The sequence below is a fragment of the Martes martes genome, assembly GCF_963455335.1.
Source record: "Martes martes genome assembly, chromosome: 10".
In the NCBI taxonomy this organism is placed as follows: Eukaryota; Metazoa; Chordata; class Mammalia; order Carnivora; family Mustelidae; genus Martes; species Martes martes.
In genome coordinates this window covers 56719831-56739528 of record NC_137898.1, presented here as the reverse complement: position 1 = coordinate 56739528, position 19698 = coordinate 56719831, and the positions used below count along the sequence as shown (strand labels likewise).

Here is a 19698-nt window from a genome sequence, read left to right as displayed (position 1 = left end):
AAACCCTTAAAAGATGATTTAAACTATGAGCTCATAGATACCATTTTTGTTAGAATCATAAGGTTGCTTTCTTGTTTATCAAGAGAGAAATGTAAAGCAAGGATTTAAATCTAACCAGAAGCATGCAGGGTTAGGACAGGCTGTGGAGGAAGACTGATAGCGGCCACCAATTTTTCTCTGATGCCCACCCGAAGCTCAGTAGACACACATACCCACACCCAGAAACAACGTATATTATCACATAAGGGGACAACTATGACAACAGCAAACCACATCACTCAATATCTAGGTCAATGTTCTTTTCTTGGAGTTTCTTGCTGTGATATGCACCTATCAACAAATTGATTCCCATGGTTGGCAGGATCGTGAATTTCCACCCATGCGTTCACATGTATTGCACTTTTTAGAAAGTTGGACTGCTGGCATTCATGCTAAGCACTGGGGAAACACACTGACTCATAATACAGACCTAGCTTGCTTGAGTTGATAAAAAGGGACTCATACCTGTGACTATCAGGAAACTTACCAGCAAGTGGGTAGGCACATCATTGTACCACACGTCACAATAAAGAGGAACTAGAGGTGGCACACAGTTACTAGGGTTTTGCTGATGTATAAGCACATTGATATATGCTGACCCACATAATCTAGGCATCCTCCATGTTTTCCCAGTGGCTCACAAACCTCTGGAGAGTCCAGCTTAACAGGATGAACTCAGAAGAAAAAGGAAATTCCCCACAGGTGAACCTTCAGAGGAGGCCAGAGACCATGAGAGTGTCAGAATTAGTCATTTGTGGAGAACACTCTGAAGCCTCCTCTGCTCCTTCTGGTACAATTATGCTCAACCCACCCATGATCCCAGAGCGCCATGTGAATAATAGAAGAGTTTCAGATTGTGTAACTAAGCCTTTCTGTGTCTGTCTCCTCCACCAGATTTACTTCCTGAAAGTTACAGGGTTTTTCTTCTACAAGTTGAGAGGTTTTGAAATTTTAATTGTCATTAAGCATCTTCAAGATCAAGGGATTTTAAATGGAGGTACAGATAGAGTTCACTAAGGGGTTTTATAAAAATGTAGACGTCGAGGTCCTATTCAAGACTCACTGAATCTTTTTACTTGATGTTTTTGGTGTAGTTTTGATGCTTGCTTGTTACATTATATATATTGTTTCTTGTGACTAATGTGAGTCAAGGTACTTTCCTCAGAAAAATTTCTATTTATCAATTTTTATACAAAAATGCAACGTCTAGTGTCCTTGAAAATCTGCTTTATCATTATTCTTAGAGATGATTATCAAGAACTTTGTTTCTTGTAATGACTTAATTATCCTGTTTTGCATATCAGAGAATCTAACAAAATTTTCTTGTAGGTTGTATTATTCTTTTATCAACTCTCCTTGGAACTTTGACATGTGAAAATCATCAGAAAAATATTAATTATAGTCATTTTAAGTAATTTTAGCTATTTTAACTATCTTAAAACTATAGGTTGTATTTTTTTGTTGTTCTGGTGCTTATCTGACAGCTCTGCAATCTTCAATAGGCCAGAGTTTTGGGTCTTCAACACAGAAGGCTGGTCTCAGTGCCCAGGGAAAAGGACTGTAGTAGTACTCCACATTTCAAAACCCGATTCTTAGGTAACTAACAGTCCGTGCCAGCAGAATGAGTCATGTTAGCCAGGACTGTTCATAGTTGAGAGAGAGACCCTTCTGGGGGACTACTAATCCTGGATCTAGCAGAGGAATTAAACAACTCTGATTGTACTGATGAGGTACATTTTATTGTGTTTGTTTTGAATATTGTTTAATTTTTTTAATGTTTTATTTTTGGATATATAAAAGGCTTCTTAAGCTATCTGCAATTATAAGAATCTATGAGACACTGCTTTTATAAACTGAAATGAAACATTTAAATATGTTACATACTTTTTTTTTTTAAGATTGTATTTATTTATATGAGAGAGAGAGTGCATGTCCAAGCAGGCAGAAGGGCAGAGGGAGAGGGAGACACAGACTCACTGCTGAGCAGGGAGCCCAGCACGGGACCAGATCCCAGGACCTTGAGATCATGACCAGAGATGAAAGCACAAGCTTAACAGATTGAGCTACCCAGGAGCTCCAAAATGTTACCTATTTCTAACTGAGTTCTTCAAGTTAAAAAATTCTTATTGAGTATCCTTACTTTTCATGGCAATGCAGTTATTTCTATAGGTTCAATAAAAGCTGGTTCACATTTTTAGCAAGAAGTGACTGGAAAAATTGGTTATGCAACCAGAGCATGGCTGGGGATGGCATACTTGAGAACACTGTTCATGTAATCAGGTACTATCAACAACTGTAAAGGATCTAAAGTTTACCTTATAGAGCCAGTGCTGACAAAGTCCTCTGAGAAAAACAGACCTGGCAATTGGTTATACAGTTCAGCCTTCAAATGTTTGAGAGAGGTCACTTCTGTGGAAAAGCAAGGAGCCTAGAGATGTTTTGACGACTTCGAGAAGAGAAGAATTTGTTTGAAGTGTACAGGGACCATAGGGGAAATCTGATGGAGAAAATTTCTTGGACTGGTTTTCTAGTCTCAATATAGCAAATACTAGCAGCTTTTCATTCTGAGATTTCTTTCCTTTCCTTTTCATTTATTTATTTATTTATTTATTTATTTTAAGAAAGAGAGAGAGAGAGTGAGCACAAGAAGGCAGAGGGGCAGAGGGAGAGGGAGAAACAGACTCCTTGCTGAGCAGTGTGATAGCCCCTGTGTTATCTCTTGGGTTGGATCCCTTGTCCTGGGATCATAACCAGAGCAGGAGGATGATGCCTAATTGACTGAGCCACTCAGACACCCCTCAGTCTGAGATTTCTTATGAAAATCTCTAGCACTGTGAATTTAGCAAGACCTTTATGGCAATTTAACATCCTTCCTGCCTTTATATATATAAGCCCCCAAATCTAATGAGTTAGTGTCCTTTTGCAATTAAGAGTAATTATTCGGGGTGCCTGGGTGGCTCAGTGGGTTAAAGCCTCTACCTTCAGCTCAGGTCATGATCCCAGGATCCTGGGATCAAGTCCCGTATCAGGGTCTCTGCTCACCAGGGAGCCTCCTTCCCCTCTCTCTCTGCCTGCCTCTCTGCCTACTTGTGATCTCTGTCTGTCAAATAAATAAATAAAATCTTTTAAAAAAAAAGAGTAATTATTCTTTGACATTATATTTTACTTAAATGGGGGACACTAAAGGGAAAAAAAATTGTGTTTCAGTGGAAAACTATGCATTGTTTAGAGCATAGCCTTCTGAGTTATCTGATCCTGGGTATTGGTAGCTTTGTGCCTTATTGTGTCTTTGTGCTATTTTACAATTTTGTAAATGATAGATACAAATTACTGAAACCAATCCATGTTTGTAGACTTCCAAATATACATATATATATTTAAGGATTTTATTTATTTATATGAGAAAGAGCACAAGCAGGGGGAGGGCAGAGGGAAAAACAGACTCCCTGCTAAGCACAGAGTCCCACTCAAGGCTCAATCCCAGGACCCTGAGCTGAAGGGAGATGGCTAACTGACTGGGCCACCAAGGTGTCCATGACCTCTACTGAGGTCATGAGCCCTGCCAAAAGAATTTACTAGTTGTTTCAACTAAAACCCGAGATAGGCCCCTGATTTGTCTTTTCTTATAACATTTACTTTAGAAAACTTACAATGGTAAATCCTTTCTCTGCCTCTTTTGAGCAGTATCTTCTATCATCAGGAATGTCTTTTTTCTCAAGGACATGGGAACCATCCCTTTGAAATTAAATCATCAAGAAAGATAGAACCCCTGCCTCCTAGTCTCTGTGAGAGGTTAGAAGCCTAATTTGAACAAGCTCCATTAATCAAATACAAGTGGACTAATCACAGTGGCCACACTCTCCCTCCCCATCCTTAGATACTTTCCTTTAGCACACTTCAAAATTTCAAAAGCCTTTTGTTTCAGAGGATATGAACTCAGCTATACACTGAGGTCTCTTTCCTCTATGGTAGTTTCTGAATAAAATCTGTGATGACCTTGCTAATTGTATAGGAAACCAAAAGGGTTTTAGAGCATTATACACCAACAGAAATGTTGGCAATTTTTACTGACGGGGACATAAATGAAATGAAATGAAGGAAAGGTGTCAGACTTCTGAGAGGCTATGGAACTGGCCAATATAGCTTTTAAGCTACAAAAATGCATTAGCCTTCGAGAAAAGGGAGGAATGATCCCAGTGGTGGTTCAGAGTTCAGCAGGGCCACCAAGACTACCCTGGACTCAGAAAGTCAAAGGCTGGGGAGACAAGGCTGTTTCCTCTTTGGGTTCAAAGGACGGAGCCACAGCTTTGATTCCACTGGAGCAGACTGCCAATACCCAAGTGGAAGGGCCAAGGCCAAAACTCAGATGGTCTAAAAATGCAAGGATGCTACCCTGGCAGACCTAGAGGACAGAACATAAAGCAAAAGAGAATTATTCTCAAAACTTTAAGTGTAATGGGATTTGCCCTGCTAAGTTCTCAATTTACTTGGTACCTATGATCCTTTACTTCTCTCTCTTTTAAAAAAAAAAATTATTTAAATTCAATTAGCCAACGTATAGTACATCATTAGTTTCAGATGTAGTGTTCAATAATTTATCTGTTCTGTATAATATCCAGGGCTTATCACATGACATGCCTTCCTTAATGCCCATCACCCAACTACTTTTCAATTTATCTTACTTGGAATGGAGCTCTCTATCCTATAGCTGCCCCACTACTGTATTTTTGAAGCTGATATTGGCTGCTTTCACAGGTGCACTGTGAAACTTTGGGGTGGATTCAGACACCCAAGAAACAGAAAACTTTCTTGCTCTGATCTGATCATGGGATTTCCTATTCTGGGACACATTGTAGAAACAGGTACAATCCTGAGTGTATGTGAAATTTAATATGTAGCCAGGATAGTACTATCCTGGGGTATAAATAATAAAGTTTGAATTAAAGCTTTTAATTTCCTGTCTATGTGAATTTCACGAAATCAGTTTCTCAGAGCCTCACTATCTTTGACTGAAAAAAATAGGCAGGAATGTTTTATATAAAGACAGGGTATTATGAAAATCAAATAAGATGTATGTCCAAAAATGCCTGGAAGCACATGTCGCACATATAAGAGGTCCAAAAACAATGTTTATGGCTGTAAAAACTTTTCATTAATTCAGAGGTACCTTCCAGGTATGAGTTCATTATTATTCATTAAGCATTTGACATTTATGGACTTTGTTTCTTGATTCACCTGAGGATACAAATGTAGGAGACAAGAAATGTTGTGATTTGTGGATAAGACTTGAGTGAGTGGGTATGAGAAAGGATGAAAACTCTATTCTATGATCTGAGTTTTGAGGTCATGTTAGGAAAGTAAGTTGGACTGTTTGTCACTTAGCACAACCAAAACAATAAATTCCTCCTTAATCCTATATTATTTTTTCTTTAGCATTTTTGAGCACCTGTGATATGTCTGCCTTTGTAGTACACAACTGAAGACAATTATATCACATCTGGGTGGAGTGTTACTGAGCTTTTCCAAAGTAATTCCCCTTTCTCCAAATGTGGCCTCAGTTGCATATTCATTCAATAATTATTTATTGCAGATAAATATGTTACACATTAGGGACACAGAAACAAAATGAGTATGATTTGCCTTTCTTTGAAAGCACACTTTATTCAGAAAGTAAAAAGAAAAGAACAAAATTATATCTGTGATTGCAAATAATAATAAACAGAGGATAAACTAGTTATAAAAGAAAATTCAAAAAGAAGGTCATGTTTTGGACTGAGGGTTTAGGGAAGTATTCTAGAGTGAAATTAAGTCAGAACATAACTGAAAATTGAATAGAAATAAATATATGAAATTAGGATCAAGAAAATTCTAAAATTGAGGGTCAGATATGATAGCTTATAAAAAGCAGAGTGCTCTGTAAATTCTACAAATATGCAGAACTCCAAAATGGTTGGAGTTTAATGACTGTCTGATGACGTTGGAGTCTTATAGTATTAAGTATAAGTATTAAGTATAGTCTTATAGTATAGTCTTATAGTATGTATGGTCTTATAGTATGAACTTCATTGCTTTAATTCTATTCCCAAGGAAAAATAAACTTCATATTTAAAAGAGTCATTATCACATTATCCAATTTTCATTTTAAAGACATAACTCTTGCCTTGCATAAAGAATCAATTAGAAATTAGCAAAAGTAGATGTTTAGAAACTTGTGAGGTTATTGCAGTATTTCATTAAAGTGATATCAATGACTTATACTGAGATGACTAAAATAAAAATAGTGGAGGAAGAGAAACTAGGTTGTAATTTGAGTTTAGACCTGAAAGAAATTAATACAGATGGATTGCATTTGAGGGATGAGGAATCCACTTCTATATACCCCTTCAAGGATATACATGATCATTTTTCTGTATTAGCATTTTTTTTTGTTTTTATCATAGATCACATCATAAGACATCTATTTTCATCCTGGTCATGGATTTTCCTAGATACCTTAAGGGGGACACCTCAAGATATGCACTTTCTGCTATTTATATCCATGACCAGTATTATTTGTGAATGAAATAAATCTTACATAATAACAAAAAGTGATACTGATTCATCTTCATGTCAAATATTAGGTTCTCTGCAACTTATCTTAGAAATCTTTCCTCAAACAACTGGCCACTATGTTTCCTATTACACATCACTGTTGTATCTGCTTCTGACACAATTTTGCTAGAACTCTCACTCTAATTTGCCTGGTTTTTACACAGTACACAATGGGATTCATCATTGGAGGCACAAGTAAAAGAATATTTGCCATGAGAACATTGAAGAGAGGTGAGACATGTCTGACAAAGCGATGGACAATGGCCAGGTTGATGATGGGCAGATAGAAGATGATCACTGCACAGATGTGTGAAACACAAGTATTGAGGGCCTTGAGTTGCTCCTTTCGGGATGCAATTCCCAGCACAGTCTTGAGGATCAGGACATAAGACACAGCAATGAGCATAAAGTCTACCATAAGGCAGAGTACTCCAAAAAAGCCATAGATGACATCAATTCGGTTGTCAGAGCAGGCCAACTTCATGACATCCTGGTGGAGACAGTAGGAATGGGATAATTGGCTTTTACTACAATATTTCAAACTTCTGAGAGTGAAGGGGAAGGGCAGCACTAGAAGGACACTCTTAAGGAATAATACTATTCCTATTTTTGCAACTCTGACAGGAGTCAGAATAGAACTGTATCTCAGAGGGCTGTGGATGGCTAGGAAGCGGTCAAATGACATGATCAGGAGCACTGAAGATTCCACTGCTGTGAATCCATGGATGAAGAATTCCTGGGCAAAGCAGGCATTAGCAGAAATTTCAGGGACATTGAATAAGAAGATCCTCCCCATGGTGGGTAGAGAAGAGAAGGACAAGCCCATGTCAGACATGGCCAACATGGAAAGGAAGTAGTACATGGGCTCATGCAAGGAGGGCTCTGTCTGGATGACAAAAAGGATGGTGCAATTTCCCAGAACAGCAAAGAGATACATGCTGCAGATGGGGATAGAGATCCAGATGTGTGCATACTCCAGCCCTGGCATCCCAACCAAGAAGAAGGTGGTGATTTCAACATTCGATTTGTTAATAATAGACATGATGCATTTAGAAGGCTCTACACAATGAAATAGAGATTCTTGAGTTAGTAAATATGGATGCCTGGAAATTTGGTAGAAAAATGCAGTTGTTGAAATTTTGGCTCTTTTTAGCTCTTTTTCAGTAGAATAAAATATTTATGAAACTATCATACAGTGAGAAGTGGATGTCAATTTAGACTAATATCTACCTATATAATAGATGAAGAAAACTCCTTTTGACCATGTTTTTCTTATTGAGAAACTAGAAATATATTTTTCATTCAGATATTAATCTAATTTCATTTCGCCTGTGAAATACTAGTAAACTGTCATCAATTAATGTGGAATTTTCTACTATTCCTTGCTTTCACATCCTAGATAAAATGTTGGGTAGAATATACAATTTCTAGAATGACACTGTGAAGACAAAGGAATCTCACAACTTTATTTCTTCCTAGCTCTTGGAACTCCCACAAAAGTATGATTTCATAAACTATCCTGGGTTCTACCCCCTGCCAACTCAAATGTGTTGTTATTGAAATATCCTTTTAAAAAATTCCCACTATTTTCAAATCATGTATATATTGGTAAGGGCAGTCACGGCAGAGATTACTGACATGTAACATCCCCTGTTCTCCTGACCTGGAATTTGTGACCACATGTGTCGTGTTGACAAAAGATTAATAAAAATGAAGTAGTCAGTATCACAATTTAGGAGAATCTGAATTCTGTTGAAGGTTGATTCCCTAAAAGATAAATAGCCCATTTATAAGTCTCTGAAAGGAAACATTTTCCTAGAAGCCTCTGGAAGGCTCTTCTTGAACTATATGAAGTTGTATGCAGTTGATTGCCAAAAAAGAGAATGAAAGCAAAATAGATGAGGATATCTGAGCACTCACCAGAAATTGGACATTTTGGAGAGTACTTCTGAGAGTAGCCACAGGATCTTAGAAGTCAATGCTTAGTCTGTCACCAAAGGTGCCTCCTTATATACAAAGGCTTGTTTCGGTATCCCAAGGGACATTGAATCCTGGGGGGATTGCAGCCGGGATGAATCTGTTGAGAATAAGAATAAACATGTGCAGATGCAGTAAATCCACAGAAATGGTTAATACCAAAGAAATGAAAGAAGTATCCAGACTTTAAATTAGGGACCATTTTGGTTAAAGAGAGTTTCTTAATAACGAGGGATGGTAAAGACACGGTAAATCCCATGCAAAGTCTCTGCCACTTCCGTTGGGTATTTATTTGGCTCGGATACTACTCCTCTGCTCTGAACAGAGTCAAAACAGAAATTCTGTGAGTTGAATCTGTGCATTCAAGGAAATGGTGTAAGACAAACACCTTGTGATATACATTTTTAGCCTAGGCTTAAATCCTGAAGCCTGGATCCACCCTTCTACATATTTATTCCTGGACATCACTAGCTAAATATCCCTTAAAATCAATTTCACTTAATAAAATTAATATAAGTATCCATTAAAATCAACTTCCAATAGAGTTCATTTTCTCCTTTTCCAATGCTGACCTCTTTTTAGGGACCTGTCTCCATAATAAGCCTTTATGCTTAACATTATACGAACTCCAAATTTGATCCCTTTAATTTCTTCAGGTGCACATCTTATTCATAGTAATAGCCAACATTTATTGAGAATTTAATTTCTTCCACTTACTGACTTTCATTCATTACTGTATGGTGATTTTGAGTCCATGAATCTTTGGATAATGACAATACAGTTATTATCTTCATTTTACTGATGAAGAAAATATTTCTCAAGGAGGTCAGCTTGTCTCTCCTAGATCATATAAAGGTTGTGTGGTAGAGGTAAGGTAGAAACTCAGGTCCGTTGGATGCCTGATAACTGAACACATTTCATGCAATGAATATGGTCAATCAATATTTATGGAGTTACGGATTGAATGGATGATAGAATGTTAAAGTTTTTTTATTCATTGTAAACTATTAGTCAGTTCTGGGGAATTATATGGAACATGTAACCTCACATTTATTGACCTTTATAACAAAGAAAAGGAAAAATATTTAAGGATTCCAGAGAAAATGTTCTTGAAGCAATATATGTATACACACACACACACACACACACATATGTATATATTTATTTATACATATAAATATATATAATGTATACATTAATATATAGTCTTGGATGGGAGCTAATACTGAGGTGATCAAAGAGAGAAAGTATAACAGAATATTACCATAATCCACTATAATAATCTCTCTTGAACTTTATGATAGTTACTTTATTTTACCCATGTCTTGTTGTTTTCATCCTCCTTGGAAATAAGTTCCCTTGGCTATGTTGTCAGAATCTCTACTTTTAACTCTTGCTTTTTCTCTGCACTTTCTGATTCCTTCTCATATAGAAGATGGTAGAATGTATCTGGGGTTTTATCATTGAATGTATATGTGTGTGTGTCACAATTGTGATGGTGGTGTTCTGTGTTTTTGGATTATTGCCCAACTTTGGAGACAGATTCCATTTTTTCTATGACAATATTAATAAGCTACAACAGGGCAGTTGTCATAGCTATAATGGCTATTTTTTTATGAGCAGTCTCTAACACATTGAATGGCATGTGATAGGTTAGTAAATGTAGAATAAATGAATGAATGAATTGAATTGTAAAAAAAAAATGGCATCTTAAATCATATACTATTTTTAACTTTAGTATCTTTAGTATCTTTCCCATTTTGCTATGCTTGCTATGGAGTAAAAGGATAGTGCTTTGGTAAATGTAACATCTATTCATATGAATTTTTACTGTGTAAATTGGCATTATTTATATTTTTGCATGTGTCATTTATATATTATTTTGAAAGTTTTATTTGCATATAAAAAATATTTCAAATATGGAATATTATGACACAATACGGTGAATTATGTGTATATATCATAATTATTAATATTTAATCATACATATTTGAAGCATTTTTAAAAGATTTCATTTTATTTATTTGAGAGAGAGAGAGAGAGCATAAGCAGAGGGAGCTGCAACCAGAGGGAGAAGCAGGCTCCCTACTGAGCAAGGAGCCTAATGGGGGACTTGATCCCAGGATCCTAGGATCATGACCTGAGTTGAAGGCAGAGGATTAACTGACTGAACCACCCGGTGTCTCTGAAGCACTTTTCTTATAAAAAAAAAAAGTCATTACAGATTAGTTGAAGTTCCTCTCGGTCCTATGTATCAAATGTGAATAAAAATATGCATAGCAGACAGATGGACTGCAGGTTAAGCAATTGCTCAAGGGAAACATATAGGTAAAGTTCATTTATTAGGAAAGAATATTTTAAAACAAAGATATAACTTCAGTTATATTCAGGAAGAGTGCTTTCATGGGTCTTGTGTAGGTGCTATCGGTTAAGACAGAACACACCTGGCTGCCTGTCTCTATTCTTAAGCATAACTTTCCAAAGATGACTTTATTTTTCCATAATGATTCACAATTATTATTAAGTACACTTGCCATGATTAATTTTGCTATTGGCATTAAACTCATCTCCATTCTCTTTAGGAGAATAAGAAAGCTATATTCAATCCTCTCCCTGGATCTTTAAATGGAGCTGATAGTGAAAGTTCTCTCGCCTCTGTTAGATGAGATGTAAGAAGTGTCCCCACTGCCTGTTCACTCAGCTCATGACCACTTACCATACCATATGGGTTAGCTTCATTGAGAACACTGACAAAGTAGAAAAGAGAGGTGAAAACAGTGAGAGCTGGTGGTGCTAACAACCTCTTTCCTGCACTGAAGTATGCTGTAGCTCCCAAGAGTCCTACAGATTTCACTCTGTATCTGTAGGATGTTATAGTATCTTATCTAAGAATGTTTTAATAATATTATTTGGTTTGTTGTCACTTGTAATGGAATGTGTATCTCATCAAAGCAAGCTTTTTGATTTTTAAGGTTGAGTGTGGAATAATGGTATTAGTGTTAGAATTAGGTTTAAATTCAGTAGGGAACTTTCACTGAGATCCCATAGATCTGATGAGGTCCTATATACACATGAGATTACTCTCATTTTTACAACTAAATTCTGAAAAAACATGCTCATCAACATAAGTGTACTCTTCATGCCCTTTATCTATTTTAGTAGATAGACCTCCCCTCTGGTAATGACCAGTTTGTTCTGTGTATTTAAGAATCTGGGGGTTTTGTTGTTGCTGTTCTTGTGTTGTTTTGGTTTTAACTCTTTAAAAAAATATTTATTCATTTGTTTTGTTTCCTAAATTCCACTTATGAGTGGAATCATATGGTATTTGTCTTTCTCTGATTTATTTCACTTAGCATTGTATTTGTTGCAAATACGTATACACACTATTTCTTGCTTATCATATTGTAAATGATGCTGCAATAAACATAGGGTTACATATATCTTTTCACATTGGTATTTTTGTTTACTTTGGATAAATATCCAGCAGTGGAATTACTGGGTTATATGGTAATTATATTTTTAATTTCTTGAAGAAACTTTGTACTGTTTCCACAGTGGCTGCATCAGTTTGCATTCCCACTAATAGTGCCTGATGGTTCTTTTTCTCCACATCCTCATAACACTTGTCATTTCTTGTCTTTTTGATTTTAGTTATTTTGGTGGATGTAAGGTGATGCCTGATGGTGGTTTTGATTTGCATTTCCCTGATGATTAGTAATGTTGCACTTCTCACATGTCTCTTGACCATTTGTATGCCTTCTTTAGAAAAATGTCTCTTCAGGTCTTCCAGCCATTTTTAATTAGGTTATTTGTTTTTTAGGAGTCGCATTGTGTGAGTTCTTTATAGATTTTATCTATTAAGCCCTTATAATATATGTCATTTACAAATATCTTCTCCTATTCAGCACATTTCCTTTTTATTTAATTGATATTTTCTTTCACTGTGCAAGCTCTTCTTATTTTGGAGTAGGATCTACTAATTTAATTTTGCTTTTATTTCCCTTGCTAGAAGACATATCTAGAAAAATGTTTCTATAGCTGATATCAAAGAAGTTATAGCCTATGTTTTCTTCTAGGAATTTTTTGGTTTCACATCTGACATTTAGGTCTTTAACACATTTTGGGTTTATTTCTGTGTCTGGTGTAAGAAAATGGCCCAGTTTCATTCTTTTGCATGTCACTTTTTGGTTTTCCCAGCATCCACTTGTTGAAGAGACTCTCTTTTTCTCATTGCATATTCTTGCCTCTGTTATTGTATTAACTGACCATAGAAGCATGGGTTTATTTCTGGGGTCTTTATTCCATTCCATTAACTTAAGTGTATGTTTTTGCGTGCCAGTACCATACTGTTTTGATTACTTCAGCTTTGTAGTATGTTTTGGAATCTAGGATTGTGATACCTAGATTACTTCTTCTTCTTCTTCTTCTTCTTCTTCTTTTTTTTTTTTTTTTTAGATTACTTCATTTTAAAAATGATTTCCAAGTGCTATTTACTTTGCTTTTATTTTCTTTTCTAGCTCTACATTAGTAGGGTTTCCCAGACATAGATTAGTTCTTTGGATTTACTATCATACATTTTATTCATATCTTCCAAGGCTGATTAAAATCATGGAATATTTTTATATACTTACAAAGTTTATTAAAAATAGATTGCATATAGGGGCGCCTGGGTGGTTCAGTTGGTTAAGCGACTGCCTTCAGCTCAGGTCATGATCCTGGAGTCCCTGGATCGAGTCCCACATCGGGCTCCCAGCTCCACGGGGAGTCTGCTTCTCCTTCTGACCTTCTCCTCGTTCATGCTCTCACTGTCTCTCTCTCTCAATAAATAAAATGTTTAAAAAAATAGATTGTATATATATACCACATCTTTTTCCATTCATCCGTCTATGGTCATCTAGCTGTTTCCATGGTATGGCTATTGTGGACATTGCTTCTATAAACATGGGGGTGCATATGCCCCTTCAAATCACTATATTTGTAATCTTGGGATAAATAACTAGTAGTGCAATTGCTGGGTTGTAGATTAGCTCTGTTTTCAACATTTTGAGGAACCTCCATAGTGTTTTCCAGAGTGGCTACACCAGTTTTCATTCCCACCAACAGTATAAGAGGATTGCCCTTTCTCTACATCCTCGCCAACATCTGTCATTTACTGAGTTGTTAATTTTAGCCATTCTGACTGGTGTGAGGTATCTCACTGTGGTTTTGATTTTTATTTTCCTCATCCTGAATGATATTGAGCATTTTTTCATGTGTCTGTTAGAGGATGTGGTATATATGTTTATATATAATGGAATATTACTCAGCCATCAAAAGAATGAAATCTTGCCATTTGCAATGACATGGATGGAACTAGAACCTCTAGAGCAATCATACATATCCTTCATAAATGCCTAGAAATGGTGAAAACACACTTCCAAATAAGAACCCTGATAGACATAAAAAATATGTACATTTGCTTTTTAATGATTTATCATGCATCTCTTATTAAAGTGATTTCTAAGGCTAAAAAATACTCCTTCTTCTACTTGAAAATGTGTGCATATTTTTCTAACATATATATTTGTATGAAAACAATCTAGGACAGGTAAATCATCTAGATCCCACAGCAGGGCCTTGTCAAATAGAACATTTGTTCATAATTATGAAATATTTATATAAACATGAATAGAATATTCCAGGTACTTTGCTCAGTACTGACAAAGACAAAAGTTAAATTGCTTCTTAAATCATTTGCACATTGATTAAGGATATAGACAAAAAAATACTGTTGCTTAACATCATAGCAGTAATAAATAATGTTATATAGATCTGAGTGAAGAATAGCTAACCCAATATACATTCAAAGGAGGTAATTTGTGCGAACCATTTAAAATACAAATGAGTAGGGGCACCTGTTTGGTTCAGTGGGTTAAAGCCTCTGCCTTTGGTTCAGGTCATGATCCCATCTGGGATAGAGCCTGGCATCGGGCTCTCTGCTCCGTGGGGAGCCTGCTTCCTCCTCTCTCTCTGCCTGCCTCTCTGTCTACTTGTGATCTGTCTGTCAAATAAATAAGTAAAATCTTTAAAAAATACATAAATTAGTGAAATATTTAATATTTACATATCATTTTTACATTTAATTTAAATCATTTTATGTGTGTGAACCTTGTATCTCCAAACATATCTCACAGTACTATAGGACAGAGGAATTTTTAATAGTTTACATAAATTGCTGGTGACAGGAACACACATATACACACTAGATGTTCATGAGATGCTCAGTTTGTCATGCCTAAGGTAATGAAAGCCACGAACATGTTATTTTACTCTTTTCTATTTTTGTTTAGAACAATATTTTAAAAATCTTTTAAATCTAATTAGGACTGCTCCTGTATGGCTAAGATTGATAGTCAGCTTGTTGTACAGAGAGATAAAAATCAGAAAGGAGATGGGACACTTAGCTACAGGAAGATAAGAACCCCAATCCTGACTCCTAAAACATCTACTCTAGATTGTGTTGCTGTTTAATTAAATCAATAACTAGATATTTGCTGGGCCCACTGAGTACAAGCAGTGTGTCTCTTTGTGTTCAGTCTCTTTCCTGTCGCTACCATCTTCAGGTTTCTATAGCTGTTCCAAAACTGCTGAGTTGAGCTTTCATTGTGGCAGAAATTGCTCATCAGCATTGTTTCTCACGTAGTTTTGCCTGGATCAGATTTCTAAGCTGCTGACTCTTCAGAGAGTACACAATGGGATTCATTAGAGGGGGAACAAGAAGGAAGATATCAGCTATGACAACTCTAACAACTGGGGAAACATTTTTGGCAAAGCAGTGAAGGGTGGCCAAGGTGACAATAGGCACATAGAAGATGAACACAGCACAGATATGGGAGATGCAAGTGTTGAGGACCTTGAGGTGGCCCTTGTGTGAGGCAATGCCCAGAACAACTTTTAAGATCAACATGTAAGACACAGAAATGCATACCAAGTACAATAAAGATGTAAGAGCCACAAACAGTCCATAGATGACATTGACCTTGTTGTCAGAACAGGCCAGCTTCATGACATCCTGGTGGAGGCAATAGGAGTGGGATAAAAGGTTTTTCCTACAGAATTTCAGTCTCTTTAGAATAAAGGGGAAAGGGAGAACAAACATAATACATAATGCAGCAAATACGAGGCCAATTTTAGTGACTCTGGCACTGGTCAGGATGGAGGTGTATCTGAGAGGACTGTAGATGGCTATCAAGCGATCAATGGACGTGATGAAGAGTACTGATGACTCCATAGCTGAGAATCCATGAAAGAAGAACTCTTGGGCAAAGCAGACATCAGGAGAAATTCCAGTGGCATTGAACAAGAAGATTCTCAGCATGGTTGGAAGGGAGGAGATGGACAGCCCAAGGTCAGAAAAGGCCAGCATGGAGAGAAAATAATACATAGGCTCATGCAGAGAGGTCTCTGTTTTTATGAAAAAAAGGATGGTGCAGTTCCCCAGGATGGCAAGGAGGTACATGAAGCAAATGGGGATGGAGACCCAAATGTGAGCATGCTCCATCCCTGGGATCCCAATGAGGAAGAAGGCAGACATTTCCACTTCCGAGGTATTTAGGAATGAATGTGAGGAGATCATTTAATTTGTGTATAGGAATGTGAGGGCATCAGAATATGGCATGAATAGATTAGTTCAGTGTATGCTTTAAACATTGGTATAAATCTTGGGATTGCAGCTTTTTTGTATAAGAATTCTTAGACTAGGGGCGCCTGGGTGGCTCAGTGGCTCACTTAGATCAGGTCATGATCTAAGTGTCCTGGGATCGAGCCCCGCATCGGGCTCTCTGCTCAGCAGCGAGCCTGCTTCCTCCTCTCTCTCTGCCTGCGTCTCTGCCTATTTGTGATCTTGCTCTCTCTGTCAGACTGTTACTGTATATTGTCTCTGTTTCTTTCTGGTCTACTACTTTTAGGGTCTCTCTTTGCTTAGAGGACCCCTTTCAATATTTCCTGTAGAGCTGCTTTGGTGTTTGCAAATTCTTTCAGCTTTTGTTTGTCCTGGAAGCTCTTTATCTCTCCTTCTATTTTCAATGATAGCCTAGCCAGATATAGTATTCTTGGCTGCTTGTTTTTCTCATTTAGTGCTCTGAATATATCATGCCAGTTCTTTCTGGCCTGCCAGGTCTCTGTGGGTATAGGTCCACTGCCAATCTAATGTTTTTACCCTTGTATGTTACAGACTTCTTGTCCCGGGCTGCTTTCAGGATTTTCTCTTTGTTGCTAAGACTTGTAAATTTTACTATCAGGTGGTGAGGTGTGGACCTATTTTTATCGATTTTGAGGGGCATTCTTAGCATCTCCTGGATTTTGATGTTTGTTCCCTTTGCCATATTAGGGAAATTCTCTACAATAATTCTCTCCAATATACCTTCTGCTCCCCTCTCTCTTTCTTCTTCTTCTGGAATCCCAATTATTCGAATGTTGTGTCATCTTATGGTGTCACTTATCTCTCGAATTCTCTCCTCGTGGTCCAGTATTTGTTTGTCTCCCTTTTGCTCAGCTTCTTTATTCTCTGTCATTTGGTCTTCTATGTCACTAATTCTTTCTTCTGCCTCATTTATCCTAGCAGTGAGAGCTTCCATTTTTTTATTGCACCTCATTAATAACTTTTTTGAGTTCAACTTGGTTAGGTTTTAGTTCTTTTATTTCTCCAGAAAGGGCTTTTATCTCTCCAGAGAGGGTTTCTCTAATATCTTCTATGCCTTTTTCGAGCCTGGCTAGAACCTTGAGAATTGTCATTCTGAACTCTAGATCTGTCATATTACTAATGTCCATATTGATTAGGTCCCCAGCCTTCGGTACTGCCTCTTGTTCTTTTTTTTGTGGTGAATTTTTCTGCCTTGTCATTTTGTCCAGATGAGATTTGCTTTCTCCTCGTCTAGAATTCCGCTGTTCTTGGTGAGTGAAGTTGGTCTTGGCTGGGTTTCTTGTTGATCTTCTGGGGGAGGGGCCTGTTGTAGTGATTCTCAAGCATCTTTGCGCAGGTGGAATTGCACTGCCCTTGCTAGGGGCCGGGCTAAGTAATCCGCTCGGGTTCACTTTCAGGAACTTTTGTTCCCTGAGCGCTTTCCATAGAGTTCCGGAGGACGGGAATGAAGATGGTAGCCTCCCAATCTCCGGCCCGGAAGAGCCAAGAGCTTGGGGTTCCACTCCTCAGTGCGCCCTCAGAGAAAAGCGCCCAACCGCCCCGCCTCCCTGGCCTGAGGTCGCACCTGGAGGAAAGCAGTCAATTGCTGGCACTTGGAGAAAAGCGCCTGGTCACTTCTGGTGTCTCCGTGGCCTCCAGCCACGCTCTGATCCCACCCAGCCTGCGATTGGTCCAAGGTAACCCCGGGCTGAGAGCTCACTCCTCAGCTTTGTTGCTGTAGCCGGCTTCCCCGCTCTAATACCTGCGAGCTCTGTGGCACTCAGACACCCCCGGTCCTTCTGTGACCCCACAGGTCCTGGGGTTACGCTGACCCCGCGTGGGCTTCCCCCTGGTTTAGCCTCTGGAGCGATGTCCCTCCGTGGAGCAGACTTTTAAAAGTCCTGATTTTGTGTTCCGTTGCTCCGCCACTTGCCGGGAGCCGGCCCCTCCCCCCGCCGTCTTTCTTCCTGTCGCTTTGGATTCACTTCTCCGCAGGTCCTACCTTTCAGATAGTGAACGATTTTCTGTTTCTAGAATTGTTGCTCTTCTTCTCTTTGATTTCCCATTGGATTTGTAGGTGTTCACAATGGTTAGATAAGCTGTCTAGCTGATCTCCTGCTACCCGATGTCATCTCAGCCTGCTACTTCTCGGACATCTTGACTCCTCCCCCAGGTTTTGAGGATCTTAAGCATGCCTGCTTCAAAACTCCTTTTAAATCGTTTTAGTTTTTCTTTTTGCATCAGTGAGAACATATTGAGATTGTAGAGTTTCTTTATCAGTGTTAGTCTTCATATATGTTTTAGAATTTTACTTGTAATTTCACCTTGAGTGAAACTTTCCTAGTTTGTTTGATGATTTATTTTGTTTATGTCCCATGATTAGATGTAGCAGTTGACTCTTCCTTCCTTGTTTGTCAACTGTTCTTTTCATAATGGTAAAAGGATATTGTTCCAAATGAGAGCTGAGTACAGTTTTGCCCTTCCCATTCCCACCCACCAACACTCACCAACTATCTCAAGACTTGGCTTGCTATGGGGAGTAGACTTGCGCTGTGACAACACCTATTTCCACTCCCCACGTGGATTAACTGCTTCATGTACCAAGCAGGGTAACTTATATTGGTCCCTTGTCAAATATGGAGCACTATCATGCTAAGTCCCATGCAGGTGCTGAGCTGCCAATCACCAATATGCTTCTAGACCAACAGCCACATAGGTCAGTGGATTTAACTTCAACACTATATATGTTTTTACATGGCATCTCATTATCTATCTATCATCTCTCTATCTATCCTCATTGTCTAAGTATCTGTTATCTATCTATCATATATTTTCTATTTGTCTACCTAAGGAGCATGACAACCGTCTTTTTATTATCTTTATATTTTATTTATTATTACTGCATGTTTGGCATAAAGTACAGATTGACATACCTGATTCAGCTTACCATATGTTGAATAAAATTCTCCATGAAAATTTCAATACAGTTTAAAAAATATAACCTGTTAGATCTTATGTTCAGGAAAAGTTGATTTTCTTTTTAGAATAGTTTGATCATGTGCTTTATGGAAATAATGAGCTAATCTAATTTATTTAATAACACACTAAAGCTAATTGCAGGCTTCTTCATCAATCTTTGTCATGAGGAATTTCATAATGTCTCTCAGATCTGAACTATTTAGGCCATTTCTTAGTACTTCCATTCTTATCTTTATGTACATCTTCAACCATTTTGTCATTATTGTGTCATGATGTAAAACTCATAAAAACTCATGTTTCCTTTTTTTCTTAACTATTTCTTTTCTGCGATTTGTCTATTCTACAATCTCAAACACCAATCACTGTAATCCACCCTCAGTTCTTTCTGGGTTGTTTTTGCTTCTTAAACTTTCATTGCCTCCTGGATGGATTTTCTGGATTTTTTATATGTA

The 19698-nt window shown here is 37.6% G+C and overlaps 2 protein-coding genes across 2 annotated transcripts; both read right to left on the bottom strand.

The window, feature by feature from the left end:
* Positions 1-6724: 6724 nt before the first annotated feature.
* On the bottom strand, positions 6725-7672 carry LOC308350880 (olfactory receptor 51A4; the record flags this gene model as incomplete). Its single annotated transcript, XM_080816341.1, has 1 exon — positions 6725-7672. The coding sequence occupies one exon, from the start codon at positions 7670-7672 to the stop codon at positions 6725-6727; it is 948 nt and encodes a 315-aa protein (XP_080672467.1).
* Positions 7673-15268: 7596 nt separating this feature from the next.
* Positions 15269-16198, bottom strand: LOC308350879 (olfactory receptor 51A7-like; the record flags this gene model as incomplete). The annotated part of the gene is made up of 1 exon (XM_080816340.1): positions 15269-16198. Exon 1 carries the CDS (start codon positions 16178-16180, stop codon positions 15269-15271), a length of 912 nt encoding a protein of 303 aa, XP_080672466.1. The 5' UTR covers positions 16181-16198.
* Positions 16199-19698: the final 3500 nt, after the last annotated feature.